Here is a 27246-nt window from a genome sequence, read left to right as displayed (position 1 = left end):
ATAGTTTTTCAAATTTGCGTCAAACAGAAATTGCGGGAGCAATATTTAAAATGATTTTAATTTAACCTTTATTTAACTAGGCAAGGCCATATACAGTGCATTCGGAAAGTACTCAGAACCCTTCACCTTTTCCATCTTTTTTTAAGTTACAAAAATGTATTAAATGTATGTTTTTCCTCATCAATCTACACACAATACCCCATAATCACAAAAGCGAAAACAGGTTTTTAGAAATGTTTGCGAATGTATTAAAAATAAAAACAGGTATACCTTATTTACATAAGAATTCAGACCCTTTGCTATGTTTCCATTGATCATCCTTGAGATATTTCTACAACTTGATTGGAGTCAACCTGTGGTCAATTCAATTGACTGGACAAGATTTGGAAAGGCACACACCTGGCTATATAAGGTCCCACAGTTGACAGTGCATGTCAGAGCAAAAACCAAGCCATGAGTTTGAAGGAATTTTCCGTAGAGCTTCGAGACAGGATTGTGTTAAGGCACACATCTGGGGAAGGGTACCAAAAACTTTTTGCAGCATTGAAGGTCCCCAAGAACACAGTGGCCTCCATCAATCTTAAATGGAAGAGGTTTGGAACCACCAAGACTCTTCCTAGAGTTAGCCACCCGGCCAAACTGAGCAATCGGGGAGAAGGGCATTGGTCAAGGAGGTGACCAAGAACCCGATGGTCACTGACAGAGCTCCAGAGTTCCTCTGTGGAGATGGGAGAACCTTCCAGAAGGACAACTATCTCTGCAGGACTTTATGGTAGAGTGGCCAGACTGAAGCCACTCGTCAGTAAAAGGCACATGACAGCCCGTTTGGAGTTTGCTGAAAGGCACCTATAGGAGTCTCAGACAATGAGAATCAAGATTCTCTGGTCTGATGAAACCATTATTGGACTCTTTGGCCTGAATGCCAAGCGTCACATCTGGAGGAAACATGGCACCATCCCTACGGTGAAGCATGGCGGTGGCAGCATCATGCCTTGAAGATGTTTTTCAGCGGCAGGGACTGGAAGACCAGTCAGGATCGGGGGAAAGATGAACGGACCAAAGAACAGAGAGATCCTTGATGAAAACCTGCTCCAGAGCACTCAGGACCTCAGACTGGGGTGAAGGTTCACCTTCCAACAGGACAATGACCCTAAGCACACAGTCAAGACAATGCAGGAGTGGCTTAGGGACAAGTCTTTGAATGTCTTTGAGTGGCCCAGACAGAGCCCGGACTTGAACCCGATCGAACATCTCTAGAGGGACCTGAAAATAGCTGTGCAGCGACGCCCCCCCATCCAACCTGACAGAGCTTGAGAGGATCTGCAGAGAAGAATGGGAGAAACTCCCCAAATACAGGTGTGCCAAGCTTATAGCGTCATACCCAAGGAGACTTGAGGTTGTAATTGCTGCCAAAGGTGCTTCAACAAAGTACTGAGTAAAGGGTCTGAATACTTATGTAAATGTGATATTTTTATTTTTAATATATATTTTTTTAATTCTAAAAACCTGTTTTTGCTTTGTCATTATGGTGTATTGTGTGTAAGTTGATGAGGGGAAACGATTATTAAATCAGTTTTAGAATAAGGCTGTTACGTAACAAAGTAAAGGGGTCTGAATACTTTCCGAATGCACTGTACATACCTTGCCATATACATTTTGAAACCGCACTATGGATTTTATCCCAATAGCCAGAAGGGGGAGACAAGTGAAGCACTGGCTTACCAAAATTCAGCCGTGGCAATGTATTCATTAGATATTTGGCCAGCGAAAGCGAGTGGGACATTAGTCCATCTACTGAGGTCAAATTGAATTGATTTGAGCGTTCTGTTAAAGATTCTGACAATGGTTTTATCAAAGGAAGGAAATATATCTATTTCCAAATATTTTAAATGGGAAACGATTGGAATTCCATAAGTAAATATGGAGTCCTCCATCGGGGTCTTGAGAGGAAGTAGGGCAGATTTGGTTAGATTTATTTTATAACTTGAGATAGAGCTGAATTTGTCTATGATCTTCAAAGATTTTGGGAGGGATTGAGATACATTGTCTAGATAAAGTATGATATCGTCGGCCTATAATGAGATGACGTGATCTGTAGAATTGAGAGATATTGGTGTAATTGGGCCTGGGCCAGGGGCTTCATAGACAATAAAAATAGAAGAGGTGAGATGGAATCACCTTGCCTGCTACTTTTTTAAATTTTTGTTTAACATTTTTATTTCACCTTTATTTAACCAGGTAAGCTAGTTAAGAACAAGTTCTCATTTACAACTGCGACCTGGCCAAGATAAAGCAAAGCAGTGCGACAGCAAAGCAGTGCGTACAGTCAATAACACAATAGAAAAAAGAAAGTCTATATACAGTGTGTACAAATGGCATGAGGAGGTATGGCAAGAAAAAGGCCATAGTAGCAAAGTAATGACAATTTAGCAGATTAACACTGGATTGATAGATGAGCAGACGATGATGAGCAGATGATGGTGTGTAAGTAGTGATACTAGTGTGCAAAAGAGCAGCAAAGTAAATAAAAACAATATGGGGATGAGGTAGGTAGATTGGGTGGGCTATTTACAGATGGACTATGTACAGCTGCAGCGATCGGTTAGCTGCTCAGATAGCTGATGTTTAAAGTTAGTGAGGGAAATGTAAGTCTCCAGCTTCAGCGATTTTTGCAATTCGTTCCAGTCACTGGCAGCAGAGAACTGGAAGGAAAGGCGGCCAAAGTAAGTGTTGGCTTTGGGGATGACCAGTGAGATATACCTGTTGGAGCGCGTGCTACAGATGGGTGTTGTTATCGTGACCAGTGAGACAAGATAAAGCGGGGCTTTACCTAGCATAGACTTATAGATGACCTGGAGCCAGTGGGTCTGGTGACAAATATGTAGCGAGGGCCAGCCGACTAGAGCATACAGGTCGCAGTGGTGGGTGGTATAAGGCAATTTGTTAACAAAATGGATGGCACTGTGATAGACTGCATCCAATTTGCTGAGTAGAGTATTGGAAGCTATTTTGTAGACGACATCGTCAAAGTCGAGGATCGGTAGGATAGTCAGTTTTACTAGGGTAAGTTTGGCGGCGTGAGTGAAGGAGGCTTTGTTGCGAAATAGAAAGCTGCTTCTAGATTTGATTTTGGATTGGAGATATTTGATATGAGTCTGGAAGGAGAGTTTACAGTCTAGCCAGACACCTAGGTATTTGTAGTTGACCACGTATTCTAGGTCAGAACCGTCCAGAGTAGTGATGCTAGTCGGGCGGGCGGGTGCGGACAGCGAATGGTTGAAAAGCATGCATTTGGTTTTGCTAGCGTTTAAGAGCAGTTGGAGGCCACAGAAGGAGTGTTGTATGGCATTGAAGCTCGTTTGGAGGTTAGTTAAGACAGTGTCCAAAGAAGGGCCAGATGTATACAGAATGGTGTCGTCTGTGTAGGGCAGGATGGATATAGGTCTGTAACAGTTTGGGTCTAGAGTGTCACCCCCTTTGAAGAGGGGGATGATCGCGGCAGCTTTCCAATCTTTAGGGATCTCGGACGAAACGAAAGAGAGGTTGAACAGACAGGTAATAGGGGTTGCAACAATGGCGGCGGATAATTTTAGAAAGAGAGGGTCCAGATTGTCTAGCCCAGCTGATTTGTACGGGTCCAGGTTTTGCAGCTCTTTCAGAACATGGATTTGGGTGAAAGAGAAGCTGGGGAGGCTCGGGCAAGTAGTTGCGAGGAGTGCGGAGCTGTTGGCCGGGGTTGGGGTAGCCAGGAGGAAAGCATGGCCAGCCGTAGAGAAATGCTTATTGAAATTTTCGATTATTATGGATTTATCGGTGGTGACAGTGTTGCCTAGCCTCAGTGCAGTGGGCAGCTGGGAGGAGGTGCTCTTGTTCTCCATGGACTTTACAGTGTCCCAACATTTTTGGGAGTTAGAGCTACAGGATGCAAATTTCTGTTTGAAAAAGCTAACCTTTGCTTTCCTGACTGACTGTGTGTATTGGTTCCTGACTTCCCCGAACAGTTGCATATCGCAGGGACTATTCAATGCTATTGCAGTCCGCCACAGGATGTTTTTGTGCTGGTCAAGGGCAGTCTAACTACTTCTAGTTATTCTGTACGGAACAGAGCATGTATTTTCTGCTATTACTATGGCTGAGGGATTGGTATATAGTATTTTAATTATATCAATGAAATTGGAGCCAAGTCCAATATGTTCCAAAACTTACCAAAGATATGAACTTTTTAGTCTATCAAAAGCTTTTTCTACATTGAAATATAGAACTACCCAAGGAGCTTTAGTTTCTGATGAAGCATCTAAGATATGTAACAGATGACGGAGATCATCTGAAGATAATCGTCTTTTAACAAACCTACTGTGGTCCAGATGTACCAATTTGGGTACATTTCGAGACTGGATGACAGAATTGTAGAAAATAGTTTATTATCTGTGTTTATCAACAATAGAGGGCACTGGGTGGCGTCCTTACCTTTTTTTTTTACAGAAGTGAAATTAGTGCTGTATTTACATCCTTTGTGAACCTCTGTGTTATTCATTTCAATTAACTGTGGATCTAATTGGTTACAATATTTTAAATAGACCTCAGGAGGAATACTGTCACAACTAGGTGATTCAATGCCGTTTTTTATTCATGGAGAGAGATGTGGGGTTCCAGCAAGCCGGCTTCTTCAGTTGAGAGAAGAGTTCTTATATCTTTAAAAAATGACTTAATCTGACTTGGTGTGGATTTACGATCAGTGGTGTACAATTCTTTGTAGAAACGGGAGAATCTTGTGTTGATTAATCTTGGCTCTGATATCAATTCACCTGACTCAGATTCAATAGTTGCAACATCTGCTAATTGATAATTACTGCAAAGCTTGATAGCCAGTCGACGACTGGGTCGATTGCCATGGAGGTAATAGCCGAGTCTAAGTCGATGGATGGCAAATTCTGCTCTCTGTCTTATCAATAGATATAGTTCTGTCTTGACTTTGAAAAGAGTAGTCACTACCTGGTCTGAAAAAAGTGTTTGTTGAGAACGCTCTAATGTCATTAACAACTTTTCCAATTCTGATATCTTCTTTAATTGTTATTTATTTAGCCCAGATGCAAATGCAGTTGCATTATTTATAATAAAACCTTGAGTGGCCCCCATCAAATCTGATGTTCATCAAATTAATTTTTGTTAGTCAATATGAATTCATTCAATTCAGTTTCAAATTGTTCACAGAAAGTAGGATTTTGTAGCAAGGAAATATTAAAGCACCACCTTGAGGTTCTTTGAGAATATTCTGAAAGTTGTATCTGGCAGTAATAAGCATGATGATCAGATATGCTCATATGTCAAATGTAAATTTTCTTGATTATTAAAGAAAATAAAGGAGTAGCTAATAGCACGAAATCGATTAGGGAGAATTTTTTGTGCCTATTTGAATACTACAGTTATGTCCACAAAAACACCAGTAAATGCTACAGTATACTACATCTGCAAAAACACTACAGAACTTTAGTCTCTCAAAAACACTACAGCGAATACTACAGTAAAGTCTGCAATAGTATTTAACCATAGTATGTCACGCCCTGATCGTTTTCATCTGTTCTTGTGCTTGTCTCCACCCCCTCCAGGTGTCGCTCATCATCCCGGTGTATTTATACCTGTTTTCTGTCTCTCTGTGCCAGTTCGTCTTGTTTGCCAAGTCAACCAGCGTTTATCTCCTAGCTCTTATTTTTCCCAGTCTCCTGGTTTTGACCCTTGCCTGTCCTGACACCGAACCAGCTTACCTGACCTTTCTTCCTGCCCTTACCTCGAGCCTGCCTAACGCCTTGTACTGTTTGGACTCTGACCTGGTTACTGAACCCCTGCCTGTCCTGACCTCGAGACTGTCTAACGCCCGTACTGTTTGGACTCTGACCTGGTTACTGAACCCCTGCCTGTCCTGACCTCGAGCCTGCCTAACGCCTTGTACTGTTTGGACTCTGACCTGGTTACTGAACACCTGCCTGTCCTGACCTCGAGACTGTCTAACGCACGTACTGTTTGGACTCTGACCTGGTTACTGAACCCCTGCCTGTTCTGACCTCGAGACTGTCTAACGCCTTGTACTGTTTGGACTCTGACCTGGTTACTGAATCCCTGCCTGTCCTGACCTTGAGACTGTCTCACACCCGTACTGTTTGGACTCTGACCCGGTTACTGAACCCCTGCCTGTCCTGACCTTGAGACTGTCTCACGCCCGTACTGTTTGGACTCTCACCCGGTTACTGAACCCCTGCCTGTTCTGACCTTGAGACTGTCTAACGCCTTGTACTGTTTGGACTCTGACCTGGTTACTGAACCCCTGCCTGTCCTGACCTCGAGCCTGCCTAACGCCTTGTACTGTTTGGACTCTGACCTGGTTACTGAACCCCTGCCTGTCCTGACCTCGAGACTGTCTAACGCCCGTACTGTTTGGACTCTGACCTGGTTACTGAACCCCTGCCTGTTCTGACCTCGAGACTGTCTAACGCCTTGTACTGTTTGGACTCTGACCTGGTTACTGAATCCCTGCCTGTCCTGACCTTGAGACTGTCTCACGCCCGTACTGTTTGGACTCTGACCCGGTTACTGAACCCCTGCCTGTCCTGACCTTGAGACTGTCTCACGCCCGTACTGTTTGGACTCTGACCCGGTTACTGAACCCCTGCCTGTCCTGACCTTGAGACTGTCTAATGCCTTGTACTGTTTGGACTCTGACCGGTTACTGAACCCCTGCCTGTCCTGACCTCGAGACTGTCTAACGCCCGTACTGTTTGGACTCTGACCTGGTTACTGAACCCCTGCCTGTTCTGACCTTGAGACTGTCTAACGCCTTGTACCGTTTGGACTCTGACCCGGTTACTGAACCCCTGCCTGTCCTGACCTTGAGACTGTCTAACGCTCCTTACTGTTTGGACTCTGACCCGGTTACTGAACCCCTGCCTGTCCTGACCTCGAGACTGTCTAACGCCCGTACTGTTTGGACTCTGACCTGGTTACTGAACCCCTGCCTGTCCTGACCTCGAGCCTGCCTAACGCCTTGTACTGTTTGGACTCTGACCTGGTTACTGAACACCTGCCTGTCCTGACCTCGAGACTGTCTAACGCCTTGTACTGTTTGGACTCTGACCTGGTTACTGAATCCCTGCCTGTCCTGACCTTGAGACTGTCTCACGCCCGTACTGTTTGGACTCTGACCCGGTTACTGAACCCCTGCCTGTCCTGACCTTGAGACTGTCTCACGCCCGTACTGTTTGGACTCTGACCCGGTTACTGAACCCCTGCCTGTCCTGACCTTGAGACTGTCTCACGCCCGTACTGTTTGGACTCTCACCCGGTTACTGAACCCCTGCCTGTTCTGACCTTGAGACTGTCTAACGCCTTGTACTGTTTGGACTCTGACCTGGTTACTGAACCCCTGCCTGTCCTGACCTCGAGACTGTCTAACGCCTTGTACTGTTTGGACTCTGACCTGGTTACTGAACCCCTGCCTGTCCTGACCTCGAGACTGTCTAACGCCCGTACTGTTTGGACTCTCACCCGGTTACTGAACCCCTGCCTGTTCTGACCTCGAGACTGTCTAACGCCTTGTACTGTTTGGACTCTGACCTGGTTACTGAACCCCTGCCTGTCCTGACCTCGAGACTGTCTAACGCCCGTACTGTTTGGACTCTGACCTGGTTACTGAACCCCTGCCTGTCCTGACCATGAGACTGTCTCACGCCCGTACTGTTTGGACTCTCACCCGGTTACTGAACCCCTGCCTGTCCTGACCTTGAGACTGTCTAACGCCTTGTACTGTTTGGACTCTGACCTGGTTGCTGAACCCCTGCCTGTTCTGACCTCGAGACTGTCTAACGCCTTGTACTGTTTGGACTCTGACCTGGTTACTGAATCCCTGCCTGTCCTGACCTTGAGACTGTCTCACGCCCGTACTGTTTGGACTCTGACCCGGTTACTGAACCCCTGCCTGTCCTGACCTTGAGACTGTCTCACGCCCGTACTGTTTGGACTCTGACCCGGTTACTGAACCCCTGCCTGTCCTGACCATGAGACTGTCTCACGCCCGTACTGTTTGGACTCTGACCCGGTTACTGAACCCCTGCCTGTTCTGACCTTGAGACTGTCTAACGCCTTGTACTGTTTGGACTCTGACCTGGTTACTGAACCCCTGCCTGTCCTGACCTTGAGACTGTCTAATGCCTTGTACTGTTTGGACTCTGACCTGGTTACTGAACCCCTGCCTGTCCTGACCTCGAGACTGTCTAACGCCCGTACTGTTTGGACTCTGACACGGTTACTGAACCCCTGCCTGTCCTGACCTTGAGACTGTCTAACGCCCGTACTGTTTGGACTCTGACCTGGTTACTGAACCCCTGCCTGTCCTGACCTCGAGACTGTCTAACGCCTTGTACTGTTTGGACTCTGACCTGGTTACTGAACCCCTGCCTGTTCTGACCTTGAGACTGTCTAACGCTCCTTACTGTTTGTACTCTGACCCGGTTACTGAACCCCTTGCCTGTCCTGACCTCGAGACTGTCTAACGCCCATACTGTTTGGACTCTGACCCGGTTACTGAACCCCTGCCTGTCCTGACCTTGAGACTGTCTAACGCCCGTACTGTTTGGACTCTGACCTGGTGTATGAACTCTCGCCTGTACCCGACCTGCTTTTTGCCTAACCTTTGTGTTATAATAAATATCGGAGCCCAACCATCTGCCTCCTGTGTCTGCATATGGGTCTCGCCTTGTGCCCTTATATAGTATCCCATAGTATTTTTTCATACGGGGAGGAGAGGAAATGTGGAAACAAATGCGCTTGTATGAAATGAGACTCTCCACTCACGTGTCATCAAGCAAATTATGTTTACAGGGTTGCAATCCCAAATGAGTAAAAATACATTTCGATAGTTGTGCTAGACATTTTATGGATAAAAGGATAAGTAGCATATTGTTTTATGCATGCTTTTCTCCTCCGAGTAAACAACAGCTGCTTCAAAGGAGGTGTGTCAGATATGAAAACTATTTGGCGGGGAGAGGCTAGAGGAGGTAGGACACTCCTCCATTCGCCTACTAACTAATTAACACTCTCCTTGACCACTCAATCACTTATCGGTTTCCGGGTCATGGATGAGAGATGACGGCGTACCAAGAAGTCGAGGAGAGGATGGTATTTTGCCCAAATGTAAATCTCCCATAGTGTCACTCATGCTCCACTACCATGTAATGACAAGGGTCATCCCAAGTCCCCAAGCCCATCCAGGGTCTCCTCCAAGGGCCTCTTTGTGGATATGAGAGGTCTTGAGACCAGAGATGACAGGAAGGCAGTGAACCAGGTGGTTCTTCACTTGCTAGACAGACATCATCTGTTAATATGTTAGTGGTGGAGGTGGAAGATAGCTATTCCTTTAGCTCTGGTCCAGGGTCAGTTAATGGTTAAATAATGTTGCGTTTAAGGTATTATTACATGGAAGTCAATCTTTTGTCCTCATACTGAACACTGAACCCACCATTATGGTCCATCACAGTGCCACCAAGAGGTTTGAGGATGTAGTGCATGGAAAGGAACTGACGTAAAAGGTGACAAGTACAGTACATTAGCTTAGTTTAGTTTAGAGATTTTCTTAGAAATCGGAGAAGGGCATTCTTTATAGTGATGTCACACATTTCTATCCTACTAATTAGATGAGGAATCTCACTCAGTAGTGATTATTTCTCCCCCCTTTTGGGGCTTGTTGTGTGGGGTTGGGGTTGGCGAGAGCAAAGTTTGGGGGAGTGTGTGAGAGAGGGGAGATTGGGGGAATTGGGGGTAACTCTACTGTCCCCTGCCACCCCTACCCACCTCCTCCTCCTCCAGGGTTTATTTTGTTAATGACATGGTATTACCTCTGTTAATTGGTGGCACACTGACACGATGTTGTCCTCCAGGAGGGCCTACTTCTGTCAGTCTCTCACGTCGCTGTGGAAGAAATTCTAAAATTTCCTCACAGCGACGTAAGAGACTGATCAACAACCAAAGGAAGCATTTGGTTGGAGCCATTGCAGCTAAAGGTAGCACAACCAGTTAGAGTGTAAGGGGGCAGTTCATTTTCTCTGCTTTTGCATATTTTTTTATAGTGAATATTATCAGATCTTCAACCTAAATCTAATATTAGAGAAAGGGAACATGAGAAAACAAATAACACAAGAATTACATACTTATTTCATTTATTTCCTAAAGAAAGTTATGCAACACCCAATGCCCCTGTGTGAAAAAGGCAAGTACTTTTTCACAGCACTATATGTCATCTAATGTGGCACAAAATTACCCTCCTGAGGTGTTGAGAGGAGCGCCACCTTGACCAGGAGAAATGTCCACTCTGGCAACCCGTATAATTTTTATAATCTGGCAACCAGGAACATTCCCCTCGTTGCCCATCTTCCTCTGAAAGCAGGCAGAAATATTATTGTTAGAAACGCCCGTGGCCGTCCATGGCCATGTGTCTGTTTACACTCCATTACTCAAATGGGTCTAGGGTGTATGTGTGTACGAGAGACGGGAGAGAGAGAGAAAGACACGGGGGGAGAGAGAAAGAGAGGGAGAGATAGTGTGTCTGCAAGGAAATGTGCCACCCATGACTTCAGAAAGTCCCGCAGTGGTTATCGCCTATCAGAAAGTTTGTGCGTGTGTGGCTGTGTCTGTGTTTGTGTGTGTGTGTATGTGTGTGCGTGTGCACACATTAATTGAGTAGCTTTTCACACATATTCAATATAGGTGCTCCACATAACATGTCAGATAGGATCATAATGCATGTGATTCAAGACTGCAAATGTTCCAGCCAGGTCACACCTGATACAAGTCAGTATTCGACGTCCATCAAGTATTCGACGTCCATCACTGTCTGAGGACGAAGGGAGATTCCATGGAAATCGGCCACTAGGGGCAACAGTGAGCGTTGTTACCTTCAAGTAGGTTTTAGTTTTGCTAGGGCATTGTGGATGGGAATGGCAGATGGGATCTGCCTCTGATTCCAAAGGTTGCTAGTTTGAATCCAGTGATAGAATGTTTTTTGGAGATTTTTATTTTAACAAACCTTAACCCTTACCTTATCCATTTGGAGTTAATGCCTAAACTTAACCATAAACAAATTTGTCATTTTGCAACAACTTCAAAATTGGATGAACATGGACAAACATCTAATTCTGATGTGAGACTGTGAGAGCTAGTTGAATGTTCGGTGCATCAGAGTCTATAGTGTTGTTGGAGGGTGAACACTGAGCAGACTACTGAAGTAAGGCAGGAGGATAAAGATGAGAGGGAGGAGGAGAAGGACGAGTAGGCGGGAGGAAGAGAGGAACAGGGAAAAAAGAGATGGAAGGAGAGGTAAAAGGTCATTTAGCTTCATCCTCGTTTAAAGGTTTCAAAGTCCTGCCCTTGAGTTGTGGCACAGCCTCACAGTAGGCCAAAGACTAGCATAGGTACCAGTCTTCCTGCTACATGTGAGGGTTTTCTCATCTAAACAGATGGACCTATGGTGTTACAAATACGCCATGCTTGAAGGTGAGACCCACTGGGACCCAAGACAGGTAAGAGGATTTTAGAGGATTTCATTCACTTGTTCATTCACACACACATACACTTACAGAGTGAAGCGCGCACACACACACACACACACACACACACACACACACACACACACACACACACACTCTTCCTTTTCACACTCGGCGGGTGGCAAGTAAAGTCATATTTGCAGCTCCCTCTCTTCCTGCCTCTCTCCCCTTCTCCCTCCTTCCCCCGCTCCCTCCTTGCATCCCTCCCTCCACTCCAGCCTCTATCACATCGGCCAGGGTCTACTTAGAGCAGTGTGCCACCACAGAGAATAGGTAGAGAATGGGTATTATGACAGTGGGGAGAGAAAGAGAAAAGAAAGGCAGACAGGGTATTATGAGAGAGAGGGATGAGAGCAGTGAAGGCATTTGGAGTCTTTATTCTCGGTTCTAAGCTGCAGGTTCTGCTCTGCAATCCGATTGGTCGATACAGCCAGGCATGTAAATGAAATGCAAAGCAGAGTGAGGCTGACTTTTCCTTCGCCAATTTATGGCCCCCTTCTTCTTTCTCTCTTAAAGAGAAAGGGGGAGAGTTTAAATTTGTGTATCACTCTCTTTCTCTCCATTTCTGTGTATCACTCTCTTTCTCTCTGTTTCCCCCTCCACTGTTCTATTTGTTGTTGTTCTCCCCCTCCGTATCCTTCTATGTCTCCCTCAACATCTGTCGCTCTCTCCCTCCTTTACTTGCTCTCTAACGCTATCTCTCGCTCTCTCTAGCTCTTTCTCTCTCTCTTTCTGAGGAAATCTAATCATTTGCCTTTTCAGTGGGAGCTGAACTGTGCACTTCTCTAATGTTCTGCTCTGAGGGTTTTAATCCACAGAGGCTTTTTGAGTTCCTGGGAGACTCCAGTGGTGATTAAGCACATGCACTAGATTTATCTCTCTCCCTCCCTCCTTCTCCCTCTCTCTCTCCTCTCTCTCTCTCTCTCTCTCTCTCTCTCTCTCTCTCTCCCTCTCTCTCTCTCTCTCTCCTCTCCTCTCATTCCTCTCTCTCTCCTCTCCTCTCTCTCTCCCCTCTCTCTCTCCATCTCTCTCTCTCCCCCTTTCCTCTCTCTTTCTCTCTCTCTCTCTCTCTCTTTGTGTGTGTGTGTGTGCGTGCTTGTAAGTGTGTAAATATGAGCCCTTTGTTTCGACTGTACTTTTACTGCTGTGTATGTGACCGTGAAGTCAAGCTGCTCTGCCAGGCCAGTGTTTGTTCAACTGTCTGTCTACATGATTACCTGTCCAAGCATCCCAATGTGGCCAACCGTATTTGGCTATCACCATCCAGAAACAGATAGGTAGATATGATGCAGTGTGCCACATCACATGGTTGGCCTAGGGTTTTGGCTATCCCCTAAGAGGGTACAGTGTGCAGTCCGAACACTCACCAGGGGGTAGAGTGGTGTTAATGGGGTGTCTGGCTGACCATAAAGCCCCCAGTTAAAAAAAAGCCTGATCAGCCCTAGCAGTGTTTAGTGCACTACCAGGACTAGGCTGGGGGGGCAAGGCACACACACGCACAACAGACACACACACCACACACCACACACACACAGGGGGTAGTCAGTGGGACTGTTTTTAAGTGCAGATACACACAGACAGGGACAGTCTGTGCCAGATTAAATACTAGCACCACTGTAATCCCTGGCCTGTCCCTCAGCCAAAATATAAGCTTTCCTTTACCCCTCGGAGAAAAAGAGAGAGAGGAAAGAGAGAGAGAGAGAGAGAGAGAGAGAGAGAGAGGAAAATCAAAGAAACAGACATGCAGAAATATAGACAAAAATAAAGAGGGGTAGAGGGGGATTAGTCAGAAAGAGAGAGAGACGAGATGTGTTCTCAACTCAACTCAAATGCCTTGGGTTACTCTGTTACTTTCCATTTAATTCCCATGTTCATTCTCAACTAACCCCTCAACCCCTCCAGGACATATTCACCCCCACATGCATGCACCCCAAACTGCACCCCAAACTGTAATCCCTGTGTGGTAGTGTGGTTGTCTTGGTTCAGTGTGGTCCTCTGGTTGCAGTGGAGAGTTCTCCAAGCAGATACTGCCCTCTGCAGGACACTGGTATATGGCCTACAGGGTTGGTCCAAGTTGACCTCAAGAGTATATCATCCTAACAGCACTAAAGTATGATCCTGTTTGCTTATTTAGTCTTTTCATGTCACACACAGGGTGAGTTTCCCAAAGCCTTTGTTGTTTGTTTTGCGTGGCTGCGTGCAGTGTGTGTGAGTGTGTGTTTGAACGTTGTGACTGTCTATGCTGTGTGTGCCAAGGCAGAGAACTCTCTCCCTCTATTGTGTGATGAAGCTTAGAGAGCTCTCTGCAGACTATCAGTTCACTGACAGACAGGGAGGAGAGGAGAGAATGCCTGCTCTATTCACACACTACTGATACACACTATGGGCCAAAACAACACTTAGGTCAGCTCCCTCATGACCCCACAATGCACTCCTCTCTTCAACCCCTCTCCATCTCCTCCTCAGCCACCATCTCCTCCCCCCATTTCCTGAATTTCACTCCTTCTCCTGCTCTTCACCTTTCCTTTCTTTCCTTCTCCTCTTCTTCCTCTCCCTCCTGTCATCTTCTTCTTACTTCAACCCCTCTCTCTCTCCTCCTCAGTCCTCATCTCCTCCCCCCATCTCCTAGCTTTCTTTCCTTCTCCCTTTCCTCGTCCCCCACAGCCCACCGAGCTGACAGCTCCAAGCTCCGTGGCAAATGAGTCTCGCTCGCATTACAATCGCGCGGGACAGATTCCATTAGCGCTATCTGAAATTGAGTGTGAGGAGCAGGCAGGCGGCAGCGCAAGAGGCCGGTTATCAGAAAGGGAAAGAGAGTGCTTGAGTTGTAACCGACGACCTCATTAATCTGGCGGGTGGGATGGAAGAACGCACACAACGAAATCGAACAACCTCGCATTTCCCGCTCTTGTTGCGACAAAAGGAGCCGTGTTGAGACTGAGACATTAAGGGAGAGGAAATGTTGAGAACAAATATGAAGGAAATAGTGATGAAACTGAGGAAAAGAGGGAAGAGATCAACTCTTTCTCTCTTTTACACACACATTCCATTTGTCTCAACCCTCTTATTTTCTCTCCCCATTCACCAACCTGATTTTCACTGGGTCGGGAGTAGCAGTTAGGACAGTGATATGGAATTGTCAGGGGATTTGTAATGTGTTAGTCAAGAGGTTGGGAGTCTCTCCTCTCTCTCTCTCTCTCTCTCTCTCTCTCTCTCTCTCTCTCTCACACACACCACTTGAACCCCCCTCCTCCCCAATATACTCATCCTTATAGTTATTAACCCTTGACACGTAATCCCAGGGTATGTGGTATTAGGTATGGGGTGGGGGGGTCATCTTTTATGTAGGGAGCTCTTTCACACAAGATCACTCAATTTAAATAGACCACCACTTTGATGTCTCTCCTCCCTTCTGTCTCTTGAACACACTCTCATTTCCATCTTGTAGCCCTCCAGTGCTGCTATGATAAGGTGTAATGAGAAATGTTTTCAAATGACTCATAGGCAAAGGACGCCGACCTGTCTAACAGGCTAATTGAGCCTGTAACTGATGCCCAACCTCACTGCTGGCTACTTCATATCAAGAGTGCCAATGTCTACTCTGGGGACTCCACTATATTACACCCTATTCTGGAACCAGGATCAACAAGGAAGGAGAGTTAAAGAGAAGAGTTTAAATATTCAACACAAGTGGAGTAAATCTTGGCCCGTGGGCAAGTAAAGTAGCCTAAATTGTGATGGATGAGGCACACACACACACACACACACACACACACACACACACACACACACACACACACACATACACACACACTGTAATGAGGAAATAAAACATGTTCATTAGGCATCATTTACAGTGTATTATGGTGTGGTCCCTGAGGGCTGTATCGTTCACATTGTACCACGCTGACAGTGGAGACGTTGGGGAAGAAAAGATGGCTGTTCTTATGCTTGTATCCTCCATCTTCATTTGTCCTCTATTTTGAGTATAATCTCACATAGTCTTATAATTGTTACCAAGCTTGAGAGAGCGGTGTTCAAGTGGTTATGTCGATACTCAATTCTGTATTATTGAAAGTAATATGTGGACAACTGTTTAGTCCTACTGTAGTCATGGTATGAAAATCAACAAAAACAGACTTGTGCCCAGTTAGACATGAACAGTCTGGTCTGAACAGTCACATATATATGCCTAGAGTCAGTTAGGTCTAGAGGACAGGACACAGATATTTTCTTAAAGGCCAAGTGCAGTCAAAATCGTGATTTCCCTATGTTTTATACATATTTCCACACTCTAAGGTTGGAATAATACTGTGAAATTGTGAATATTATGGTAATGTCCTTTTAGTGTAAGAGCTGTTTGAAAAGACCACCTGAAATTTCAGCCTGTTTAGGTGGGATGGAGTGACATCACCAGGCGGTAAATTAGTTAATAGGCCAATAAGAAAGAGAGTTCCAAACTTCTCTGCCAATAACTGCTAGTTTTCAGTTTTTCCTTCCCCACTCAGACCACTCCCATACCGCCCTGGCAAAATTCTTGCTTGGGAAATTGCTCTTTGCTAAGAAGGTATTTGTGTTTCTTTTTGACCATTTTAATGGAAAAATATCACAATAAGGTATTTGATAATGATATTGAGATAAAAACGGCTGCATTGGACCTGTAAAAGGAAGAGCACACAGACACCGGCAACAGGCTGGGTTTTTAAAGAGACCACTCAGAGCGATGGGAGACAGGATTACAACACCACCTCCCTAATAGGATAACACAGCATAATAAACTCCTTTCAATAACCAAACTTATTATAACTGCTAACCCTATTTAATACATTATTTTCCGGCTTACACATACACACACTGGTTGTTCTACCCACATAAGAGGATATTATTAAAGCTAAGACTATGCACGGGACAGCTTGTGAAGCCTTACTATTGACTTTAATTGGATTTGTAAATTGTGTGGCTAAGTTAGTGCATTCTCTAGCATCCCTGACTTAGGAAACGAAGTGTACAGGAAAGAAAAGAGGAAGTCAAGTCTTAAAGTGAATTAATTGCGGCAGGCCCCATGCTTAATTAAAGTTGTAGTGCGTTAATGAGTGAATTGATTGAACAATAGAGAAGATGGCCTCTGCTGCTCTGATCCTCGCTCCATAGGGACACAAAGAGGAAGAGATATTATAGAAGCCAGTGATTACCACTGAGACACACACAAGACAAACGAACACACACACACACACACACACACACACACACACACACACACACACACACACACACACACGTACAGAGTTACTGACATGAACACACATACCCATGCACACACACACAGTCTGGCCATCAGTATTGTACATGAAAATAAAGGTAATTACTGTGCAATTATATATGTTACTGTTATACAATAAAATAATTGAGTTCAGCTTGTATCTGCACTGTATTATAGAACAGTATTAAGGTTTCTGCTCTCTCAGTTCAGTTCTAATTAAAAAGTTTGCTGACACAATGACAAGAGAAGAGGGCCCTCTCCTGGAGAATTTTGGCAAACCAGTTCATATTTGGAATATACACTGAGTGTATAAAACATTTAGAACACCTTCCTAATAATGAGTCCCCCCCCCCACCAAAATAGGCTATAGTCAATATGAATGTGTTCTCAAGCTGCTTCCCAGGAAATTACCCACCAACAAACTCTGAACAGCTAGCTCTTTGGTTCTCACAGAAACTCTCTTTCTCTCTCCTCTCCCTCCATTCTCTTTCTCTCTCTCCTCTCCCTCTCTCCATCTCCTCTCCCTCCTCTCATCGCTCTCCTCTCATCTCCCTCCACTCTCTTTCTCTCTCCTCTTTCTATGGAGGATGAGGTGAAATACTCTGTGTCACTAAGATACCCATGAAATAGGCTTCATAATCTTTTTAAGGGTAAAAAAACAGTCTCTCCTCTTCAGTTGAAGAGTGAAATAATTTCTGAACAAACTTTTAAGTAACAGTCAGCAGGTTTTCTTTTGAGTTTTCGGACATCCAGAGAACAAACTGTCTCAACTCTTCCCAAACCTTTATCTTCATATCGAGGTAGTTCTATTATTACGAGTAAAGTAGCATAGCGTCTTATCTGGGTTAGGGTTGTATACTTAAGGCAGTCAGAATGACTCATTCTAATCAGTGAGATGAGTTGAAAAGGTGATGCAACGCAAGAGCAACCCTTATATGATGGAGATTGTGGATGCATTCCTCTACCCAAGAGTTGCTGACGCCTGTCAGATCTTACAACGCCCGGATAGGTATTTTACATATCAGCTAACCACATCATATGTTATGGCAATTTGTCAGTCGATGACACGACATGCAGCCATTGGTTGATGCATACAACCGCTAAGCAGACGAACCCAACCGATGAGCTGATGGCCTCAGTCGGAGTTAGCAGAGGCTGCCCCCTGGTGGTCTGGGTGGAAAACACATCTAGGGTCACCATTTGACGTCTCAGGCACAAACTTCATCCTCAAAGTCATCCTCAAATATTTTCTTAATAGTAATATCATCCCATTTCCACTATCAATATTATTAGTGCAGACAAAGACAGTCTCGCTCACCAGAATCTGGGAGCTCCACCCCGTGTGATACAAGAGTAAAAGAATGATATTGAAATGAAAAGGGGAGAACAGCTATTGCTTTTGACATTCATGACCTCCTAAACCTTAATCTCATCCCCTTCCAGCCAGTAAACAGACAGACAGTCTAGTTTTAAAACAGGTTTATTGACGTGTGTACAGTGATTGTCTGTGCACCACAGGATTACAGTAAAGTAAGAGGCAAAGCACCTCATAAGCATTTAGAGTTTTGGTCGCTCCAGAGTAATAGTTGTGAGGTTATCAGGACCTTACAAGTCAAAGGTCATCTGCGAGGTGGGGATAAAAGGATAGAAAAATGGTTTAATGTAGTAGAAGTTCCTCTCAACAGATTTAGGATCAGATTATGCTCAATTCCAGAATGAAGCATTAGAGGGACTGAAACGATATCTGACCATGGACCCGTCATTAGGAGTGACTTATACAGACTCTGGGGCGCAATGGGAGAATAAATCAGAGGAGAAAAAAACTGATAAAATAACCCAAAACAAAAAGGATATAAAACAATATAATAAGACAAAAGGCCGGCAAACATTATTTCATTCACCTGCTATATCATAATAACAGGCCTACATTTAAGAATTGGCACGTTCAATAGCAGAATATCCCGTGGACTGGGGCAAATTGAGATTTTGGCTATTTTAATGGGGTAGGTAACAGAAATGTAACTGACATTAAAAAAATAAAACCTATACTGTGTTTCAACCTGACTAGTTCCACCCCAACCCCTGAGGGACTGGGTAACTGTATTATTACCCGGATATGGAAGTCATCAGACTGATCTCAGACCTGCTCTGAGATCACCTGCCCCTGTACTGAGGACTTGAGAAATATTGAAAGGTGCAGTAACTGGGGCCTATTAAAAAAGGTAATAATGTTTTACCGAATGTTGCAAACAGAAATGGACTTTACTGACTGACGTGACTCACTATTCATGTATTTTAAAACAATGTATTCTTATCGGAATGTTCTCTAACGTTGCAATTCTTTCAATGTGGCCATGAAATAAATGACCATCCAAAATCTTGTCTACTACTAGCTTAATGTAGCCGAGGGTCCTGTGCTGCCCCGGGGGCAAACTCTGGGTATTCTAAACCTGAGCTAATAGACAATCGGTTTGGTGAAAACACTGGCACTGAGGAAGAGAAGGTTGTTCTTTTGACAACTGAACTCGGAAGACGTCCTGATTGGTTGTAACATCCTGAAGTGCTTCTATCTTTACCCTTGGTAATATTACCCATTACACACTACACTACCAAAAGTATGTGGACACCTGCTCATCGAACAACTCATCCCAAAAACAAGGGCATTAATATGGAGTTGGTCCCTCTGCTGTTATAACAGCCTCCACTCTTCTGGTAAGGTTTTCCACTAGATGTTGGAACATTGCTGCAGGGACTTCCATTCAGCCACAAGAGCATTAGTGAGGTCAGGCACTGATGTTAGGCGATTAGGCCTGGCTCGCAGTCGGCGTTCCAATTCATCACGAAGGTGTTTGATGGGGTTGAGGTCAGGGCTCTGTGCAGGCCAGTCAAGATCTTCCACACCTATCTCAACAAACCATTTCTGTATGGACCTCTCTTTTTCATGCTGAAACAGGAAAGGGCCTTCCCCAAACTATTGCAACAAGGTTGGAAGCACATATTCATCTAGAATGTCATTGTATGCGGTAGTGTTCAAATTCCCCTTCACTGGAACTAAGGGGCATAGCCCAAACCATGAAAAACAGCACCAGACTATTATTCCTCCTCCACCAAACTTTACAGTTGGCACTATGCATTCGGGCAGGTAGTGTTTTCCTGGCATCCACCAAACGCAGATTAGTCCATCGGACTGCCAGATGCTGAAGAGCGATTCATCACTCCAGAGAACGCGTTTCCACTGCTCCAGTCCAATGGTGGAGAGCTTTACACCGCTCCAGCCAACGCTTGGCATTGTGCATGGTGATCTTAGGCTTGTGTGCGGCTGCTTGGCCATGGAAACCCATTTCATCAAGCTCCCGACGAAGACAGTTCTTGTGCTGACATTACTTCCAGAGGCAACCGAGGACAGGCGATTTTTACGCACTTCAGCACTCAGCGGCCCCCAAATCCACTAATTTCAAGGTGTGTCCACATACTTTGTATATACAGTGTATGTCAAATACAGCATGGTAGAGCGCGGAGGACTGATGGCTGTAAACCTGAAACAGTTAATACATCATAGAAAGGTAATATAGAGCTGACACGATTATCTCTATTCTACATAACAGTATCATGTCGGTTCTGCTGCATGTTCTCTGTCCCTGAATAGCAGCTGAGTAGGCGTATACATTTCTTATATGGGAAAGAACATGTTTAAATTATAGATTTCTGTTGGACTGCTCGCGAGCATTTCTTTTCACTTGAGGCATTTAGTACCGTGTATAATTAACATGTAACACTGTGTACAATTTAGCATAAATGCAAGGTTTGGCAATCCACAGTGCAAGATGTGTGTGTGTGTGTGTGTGTTCATGCAAGATAAACAAGAAGTAATGTAGGTATGTTATTTAACGGGTTCATCTTCTTGAAGCAATTTGAAATGTTCCAGCTATATCACAATGTTTAGATAAAAAAATAGTAGCATAAAATAGAACAATTCAATACGAGCACATTGGAAGGCTAAGCTAGTATAGCCTGAGTATTTGGCTACATTCATTGTCTGGGCAATTTTTTATGGTTGTGTGACACAGTGTTGGCAATTTTCTCACACTCACAAGCTCTCCCAGTTTCATCGAACACACATAATAATAATAATAATAATAATATTCATACACATACAGAAAACGCTTACATTGACAAATCACATTTAACTAAAAACAATACTCAAGATAAAAAAATAGTTGTATCTTAACATCTAAATAAAATCCTAACCCATCCCACACCAAACATCCCCCTTTTTAATAAAATAGTTACATTTTAATTGAAAAACTGTTGTCTTATGAGGTTACCTTAGGTCACGCCCTTTGACCTTTCCGCTATATTGTCACATGACAAAGACCTTGTCTGTCTGATTGGTTCCCAACCTGAGGTGTGGTCAAACTGCAGAATGTTCACAAACATCACTTATCTTTGCTACTATAGAGTAAGTTATTGGTAATTTCGAGGTGAACTGCTTCATAATATTACAATGTTTTGTTTTCAGAAAAATTCATATTTTGTCAAATGGAATATTCAATCAAAAACTTTGGAAGCGTCATTACAATATTGGTTCAAAATTAGGCTGAGAGGGAAACCATTAACCATTATTTCCAGGAAACCATCAAATATGAACATCCAGTGACTTCAACATACCCCAGGTTTAGCCCTTGAGCTGCAGACAACATTCAGCCATGTCAGAAGAGACAACTGGAAACATGGATGACTAACGGAACAACTAGCTTATCTATGAGTGTATTGCTTTGCTATAGTGGAGTTCTTATTGCTTTTGAAGTGAGGTTCTGTTATGGACAAAATCTTACCTTGAGAGAAACGTGCGTCTAACTTAAACTTCCACATAGATCCTAAACTGACATCAACGCATGATTTACACATGTTTGAGTTACACACACTTGTCATACACTAAAATCATACATCAAGGATGCAGTGTAAATGGAAGAAATATTCACGTTAGTTCTGCACTATTATCTCAAGTTAGGATTGGGCCCTTGGCTTAGTGACGTGGATGGTTCCACGTTTGCGTAGTAGTTGTGGTCTGGATCCCCGGGGCCCGAGCTAGTCGATAGGGCCCTGGAAGATGAGGCGTGTCCAGCCCTGTGGGGTGCTGCTGAGAGGAGCAGAGCAAAAGGGACATGTGGGTCGGAAAGCATGTGTCCCATGAGGCAGTGGGGTATCCGCCCAGTACTTGGCTGTCCTCTCCGAACACACGTGGCCGCAGGGTACAAACGCATATGTGGGAGCTCCAGCATCCACGTACACGGCGGGCTCACACCCCAGCCACAGGGGCACGTAGGGCCCTACGCTCCTGCATAGAGGGCACTCCCGGCGGACCGTTGTGATCCCTTCCTCCCCCTCTCCTCCTCCCTCCTCCCGGCGCTCGGGACGCTGGCCCCAGTCATGGTGGCCGTGCACGTGTCCACAGGTGAGGTAGACCCAGGGCTGGCGCTCCTCCAGACTGGGGGGTAATGAAAACAACTTGGTTTTAGCTTTTATCAAACTCAAAGCATAATTATGATTATTTTTTGGTAGTAGTTATATTATATTGTAAAATAGCTATAAATAGATTACATGGGATAAAAACAGATTTAGAATCGGGTCATGTTGTGTCATGCTCAAGGTTGAATTTGCCCCTGATCACTGTAACAGTAGATAGGGGCAACTTATGAACAGGTATAGCTCCTAGTGTACCACTGTTAGTAGCTATCCATCTGTGTCTGCTTACTGAGGCCTACTGGCCAGGAAGTGTTGAGCTCCTAGTGTACCACTGTTAGTAGCTATCCATCTGTGCCTGCTTACTGAGGCCTACTGGCCAGGAAGTGTTGAGCTCCTAGTGTACCACTGTTAGTAGCTACCCATCTGTGTCTGCTTACTGAGGCCTACTGGCCAGGAAGTGTTGAGCTCCTAGTGTACCACTGTTAGTAGCTACCCATCTGTGTCTGCTTACTGAGACCTACTGGCCAGGAAGTGTTGAGCTCCTAGTGTACCACTGTTAGTAGCTACCCATCTGTGTCTGCTTACTGAGGCCTACTGGCCAGGAAGTGTTGAGCTCCTAGTGTACCCTGTTAGTAGCTACCCGTCTGTGTCTGCTTACTGAGGCCTACTGGCCAGGAAGTGTGGAGCTCCTAGTGTACCACTGTTAGTAGCTACCCATCTGTGTCTGCTTACTGAGGCCTACTGGCCAGGAAGTGTGGAGCTCCTAGTGTACCACTGTTAGTAGCTACCCATCTGTGTCTGCTTGCTGAGGCCTACAGATTTGGCTCATTAATCTATATTGTCCAAATAATGATGATCGAAGCTTCTTAAAAATGTATTTATCAAGCCTACATGCAATACAAGAGTCTGTTATTACGGTGTGAGACTATAATACGGTTTTAAATACCTTAATGGGCTGTAAGAGAAATCACACTACAAACGATTACCCTCATGTACTTAAGGAAATCACAAAATACCATGGATATATTGGAACTAGTGGATATATGGAGGCTTAAATATGCTGACCTACAGTACCAGTCAAAAGTTGACACATTTACTCATTCAAGGGTTTTTCTTTATTTGTACTATTTTCTACATTGTACAATAATAGTGAAGACATCAAAACTACGAAATAACATGTAGTAACCAAAAGTGTTAAACAATTCAAAATATATTTTATATTTGAGATTCTTCAAAGTAGCCAGCCTTTGCCTTGATTACAGCTTTGCACACTCTTGGCATTCTCTCAACCTGCTTCATGAGGAATGCTTTTCCAACTGTCTTGAAGGAGTTCCCACATATGCTGAGCACTTGTTGGCTGCTTTTCCTTCATTCTGCGATCCAACTCATCGCAGACCATCTCAATTGGGTTGAGGTCAGATGATTGTGGAGGCCAGGTCATCTGATGCACCACTCAATTACTCTCCTTCTTGGTCAAATAGGCTTTACACAGCCTGTAGGTGTGTTTTGGGTCATTGTCCTGTTGAAAAACAAATGACAGTCCCACTATGATGGGATGACGTATCGCTGCAGAATGCTGCAGTAGCCATGCTGGTTAAGTGAATTCTAAATAAATCCCTGACAGTGTCACCAGCAAAGCACCCCCACACCATCACACCTCCTCCTCCATGCTTCACGGTGGGAACCACACATCCAGAGATCATCCAGAGATTCATCTACTCTGCGTCTCACAAAGACACGGCGGTTGGAACCAAAAATGTGAAATTTGGACTCATCAGACCAAAAGACAGATTTCCACCGGTCTAATGTCCATTGCTCGTGTTTCTTGGCCCAAGCAAGTCTCTTCTTCTTATTGGTGTCCTTTAGTAGTGGCTTCTTTGCAGCAATTGGACCATGAAGGCCTGATTCACACAGTCTCCTCTGAACAGTTGATGTTGAGATGTGTCTGTTACTTGAACTCTGTGAAGCTTTTATTTGACTGACCTTCATGTTTTAAAGTAATGATGGACTGTTGTTTCTCTTTGCTTGTTTGAGCTGTTCTTGCCATATCATGGACTTGGTATTCAACCAAATAGGGCTATCTTCTGTATACCACATTGTCACTACACAACTGATTGGCTCAAACGCATTAAGAAGGAAAGAAATTCCACAAATTAACTTTTAACTAGGCACACGTATTAATTGAAATGCATTCCAGGTGACTACCTCATGAAGCTGACTGAGAGAATGCCAAGAGTGTGCAAAGCTGTCATCTAGGCAAAGGGTGGCTACTTTGAATAATCTAAAATATATTTTGATTTGTTTAACACTTTCTTGGTTACTACATGATTCCATATGTGTTATTTCATAGTTTTGATGTCTTCACTATTATTCTACAATGTAGAAAATAGTAAAAAGACAGAAAAACCCTTAAACGAGTAGGTGTGTCCAAACGTTTTACTTGTACTCTATATGCAAAAGAAAATATATGGGGGAATTGGAAATGATGCAGGCAATTACATTGATAGAAGCCACAATCTATCTGCAATATTAAAGATGATCTACCCACTAAATTGAAATAAATAAACACTCCCTATACTTTCAATGTATTTTTCCACAAATGGTGGGTAAACCCCCGCGCCAAAAAAAAGGTGTGTGAACTCCATTTACCCTCCACTACATCACTGTGCATATTACTAACCTATGGCTGCGTGGCAAGCTGGGGAAGGCCAGGGTACTGAGGCCTACAGGACACTGTGGCCGGGCAGCATTGAGCTCCTGTCGCAGTGCCTCCAGGTGGCGGAGGGTGGGAGCGCGGAGCAGGCCCTCTCCAGTACGCCATAGCAGAGTGGCTCCACACAGGTCCACCAGAGAACCATCACGAAGGGCACTGCTTTCTCCCTCCGCCTGAGGGCCAGCAGACACACACAGGGAGGACATCTGACTACTACTAATACACACTAGAACATTTAAGAATCAGAGAAAATGACACGTTCACAGATACCGGCATCTATTCCCTACATAGGCCCTGGTCAAAAGTAGTGGCAGCACTATAGGGCTAGTAGACCACTATATGTGTCTCGTTTCAGGAAACTAAGCGTATGTCGCGCTTCACTACTTCACAGGAGCACCATTTGAACATGAACTTTTTTTATTTTATGAAAATGGGTTTTTTGGGCAGAAATGCCTTCTGGAACATATGAACTTTCATGTGCTTTGATAACAAACTTGTATGCCATCTGTAAATATTAATAAAATTGTTAAATTACGAGCCTAGTTGGTTTAGCCACAGAAAAGAACAGCAACCTTCCCGCTAGCCATGATTGGCTGAGATAATGAGTGGGCTGGACATGCTAAAAGATGAGTTCGGATTGTCTATAACATGAGCTGGTCAGTATGTGTAGGTAATCCTTTCTAACACGGCTTTTTGGAAAGCTATCATGTAGTAGAACTGCATAAGTGTTGCTCTCCACTTTCTGGAGGACCGAGTTATGAAATCAGTGAAATTAGAGTATGATAGCTAAGGAGATGGAGAAAATTCTGCCATTTGAAAAGAGAACACCCGTCTCTGGATTACATCTTCAAACTAAGGGCAACCATGGCATCTGTGACAGAAGGAGAAGCGTCCATCCATGTATACGGGTAAGATATTTTGTGTTAAATGCTCGACAACAAAGCTGTCTTAGTGTCCAACAAGCTTTCTCTACCCTTAACCTTGTTCTGGCCATCTACTCCAATTTCAGAGCACTCTTGTCTGAGTGTGCCAGAGCGCAGAATAACTGATGAATTTACGAACGCTCAACACCCGTTGAATATTGCTGGTGTCAGTAAACGTTGGCAAAAAGTAAATTGTTGCCAGCAGCACAGTTACAGTCACCAACACTCTGGATAACATAAAAACAGCCTAACCCGCTCTGCTAGGGTGAGTAAAATGGTCAGAGATGGATGGGGCTAAAGCTTAAGAGTGTGTTAACGATGCTAAATGGGTGTAGACAAAGAAGAGCTCGCCAGTAGGTACCAAAACACTCAAGGGCAATTTTCTCAAAAGTGAGGTTACAAGTTTATCAACTTTCAAAGCATAATTACTTTCCCATTGTTTCTCAACTGTAGTGTATGATATACCATTTTGTAGCTCTAAATCTCTACTTTTATCCAATGTAAAAAACAGAATTTCAAATTTTGCTACATAAGACCAAATCGAGCCGGTGGGTCACATATATGGAATAGGGTGCCATTTGGGGCAGAGTTCTGGTTGTGCCTCTTGTAGCTTAAGTACTGACCAGTTTTCCTCGGCTGGGTCCGGAGCGTGTCTCTCGGAGGGCATAGACGTCCCCACATACAGAGATCTCCCTCCATAGACCCTGTCTGCTGTCTTCAGGGAAGCCCTCAGGGTGCATCACCAGCACCCCGTTGGTGGTCAAACCATCCATGTGGCCGTCCGGGTTCTTCCACTTAGTGGCTTTCTCCTGAAGGAGGAGGAGATGAAGAAGAAAAGGAAGAAAACCGAGAGAGAACAGAAGATTGGTTATTTGTGTCTATTGTGTTCAGTAGGTACTGCTGGCACCTGTCCAATAGGAACACACCCGTTTGTGCCTATTGAATGTGGCCATAACGAAGTGTGATTCTTCTCCAACTCATTTTCAACTGACATCCATTTACATCTCTCCATTTGGTCTCTCTACCGAGCCTGTGCTACACACTAACCCCTAGGAAGATGTTTTTGGAGGAGTCAAAGCCAGCGGCGTAGATGCGTGCGGTGTAGGGTGGGTTGCGTTCACACACCACCCTGCAGGCGAAGCGGGAGATGGTGCTGGGGGCCACCGAGGGGTCCTCGCCCTCCTTCCCCTCTCCTGAAGTATCCGTCACAACAAAGTCTATTGGACTTTCTGTGGAGCGCCCAATCTGCAGGGAAACGGTGAGACAGAGAGAAACATTACATGGGATCTTTGTGTT

At 44.5% G+C, this 27246-nt stretch overlaps 1 protein-coding gene across 1 annotated transcript in view; it reads right to left on the bottom strand.

Annotated features, from left to right (window-relative positions):
- Window positions 1-20578: 20578 nt before the first annotated feature.
- Window positions 20579-27246, bottom strand: part of LOC115170150 (E3 ubiquitin-protein ligase pellino homolog 2) — a 28838-nt gene continuing 22170 nt past the window's right edge. Inside the window, exons 4-7 of the mRNA XM_029726527.1 lie at window positions 26998-27195; window positions 26574-26759; window positions 24995-25200; window positions 20579-22336 (exon numbers count right to left, since the gene is read on the bottom strand). Coding sequence (XP_029582387.1) covers window positions 21937-22336; window positions 24995-25200; window positions 26574-26759; window positions 26998-27195 — 990 coding nt within the window. The 3' untranslated portion in view covers window positions 20579-21936. The remainder of the gene's footprint in view (window positions 22337-24994; window positions 25201-26573; window positions 26760-26997; window positions 27196-27246) is intronic.

This window comes from Salmo trutta, chromosome 1 (assembly GCF_901001165.1).
Source record: "Salmo trutta chromosome 1, fSalTru1.1, whole genome shotgun sequence".
In the NCBI taxonomy this organism is placed as follows: Eukaryota; Metazoa; Chordata; class Actinopteri; order Salmoniformes; family Salmonidae; genus Salmo; species Salmo trutta.
Note: the sequence above shows the minus strand (reverse complement) of the source record. Positions and strands in the feature narration are given on the sequence as shown.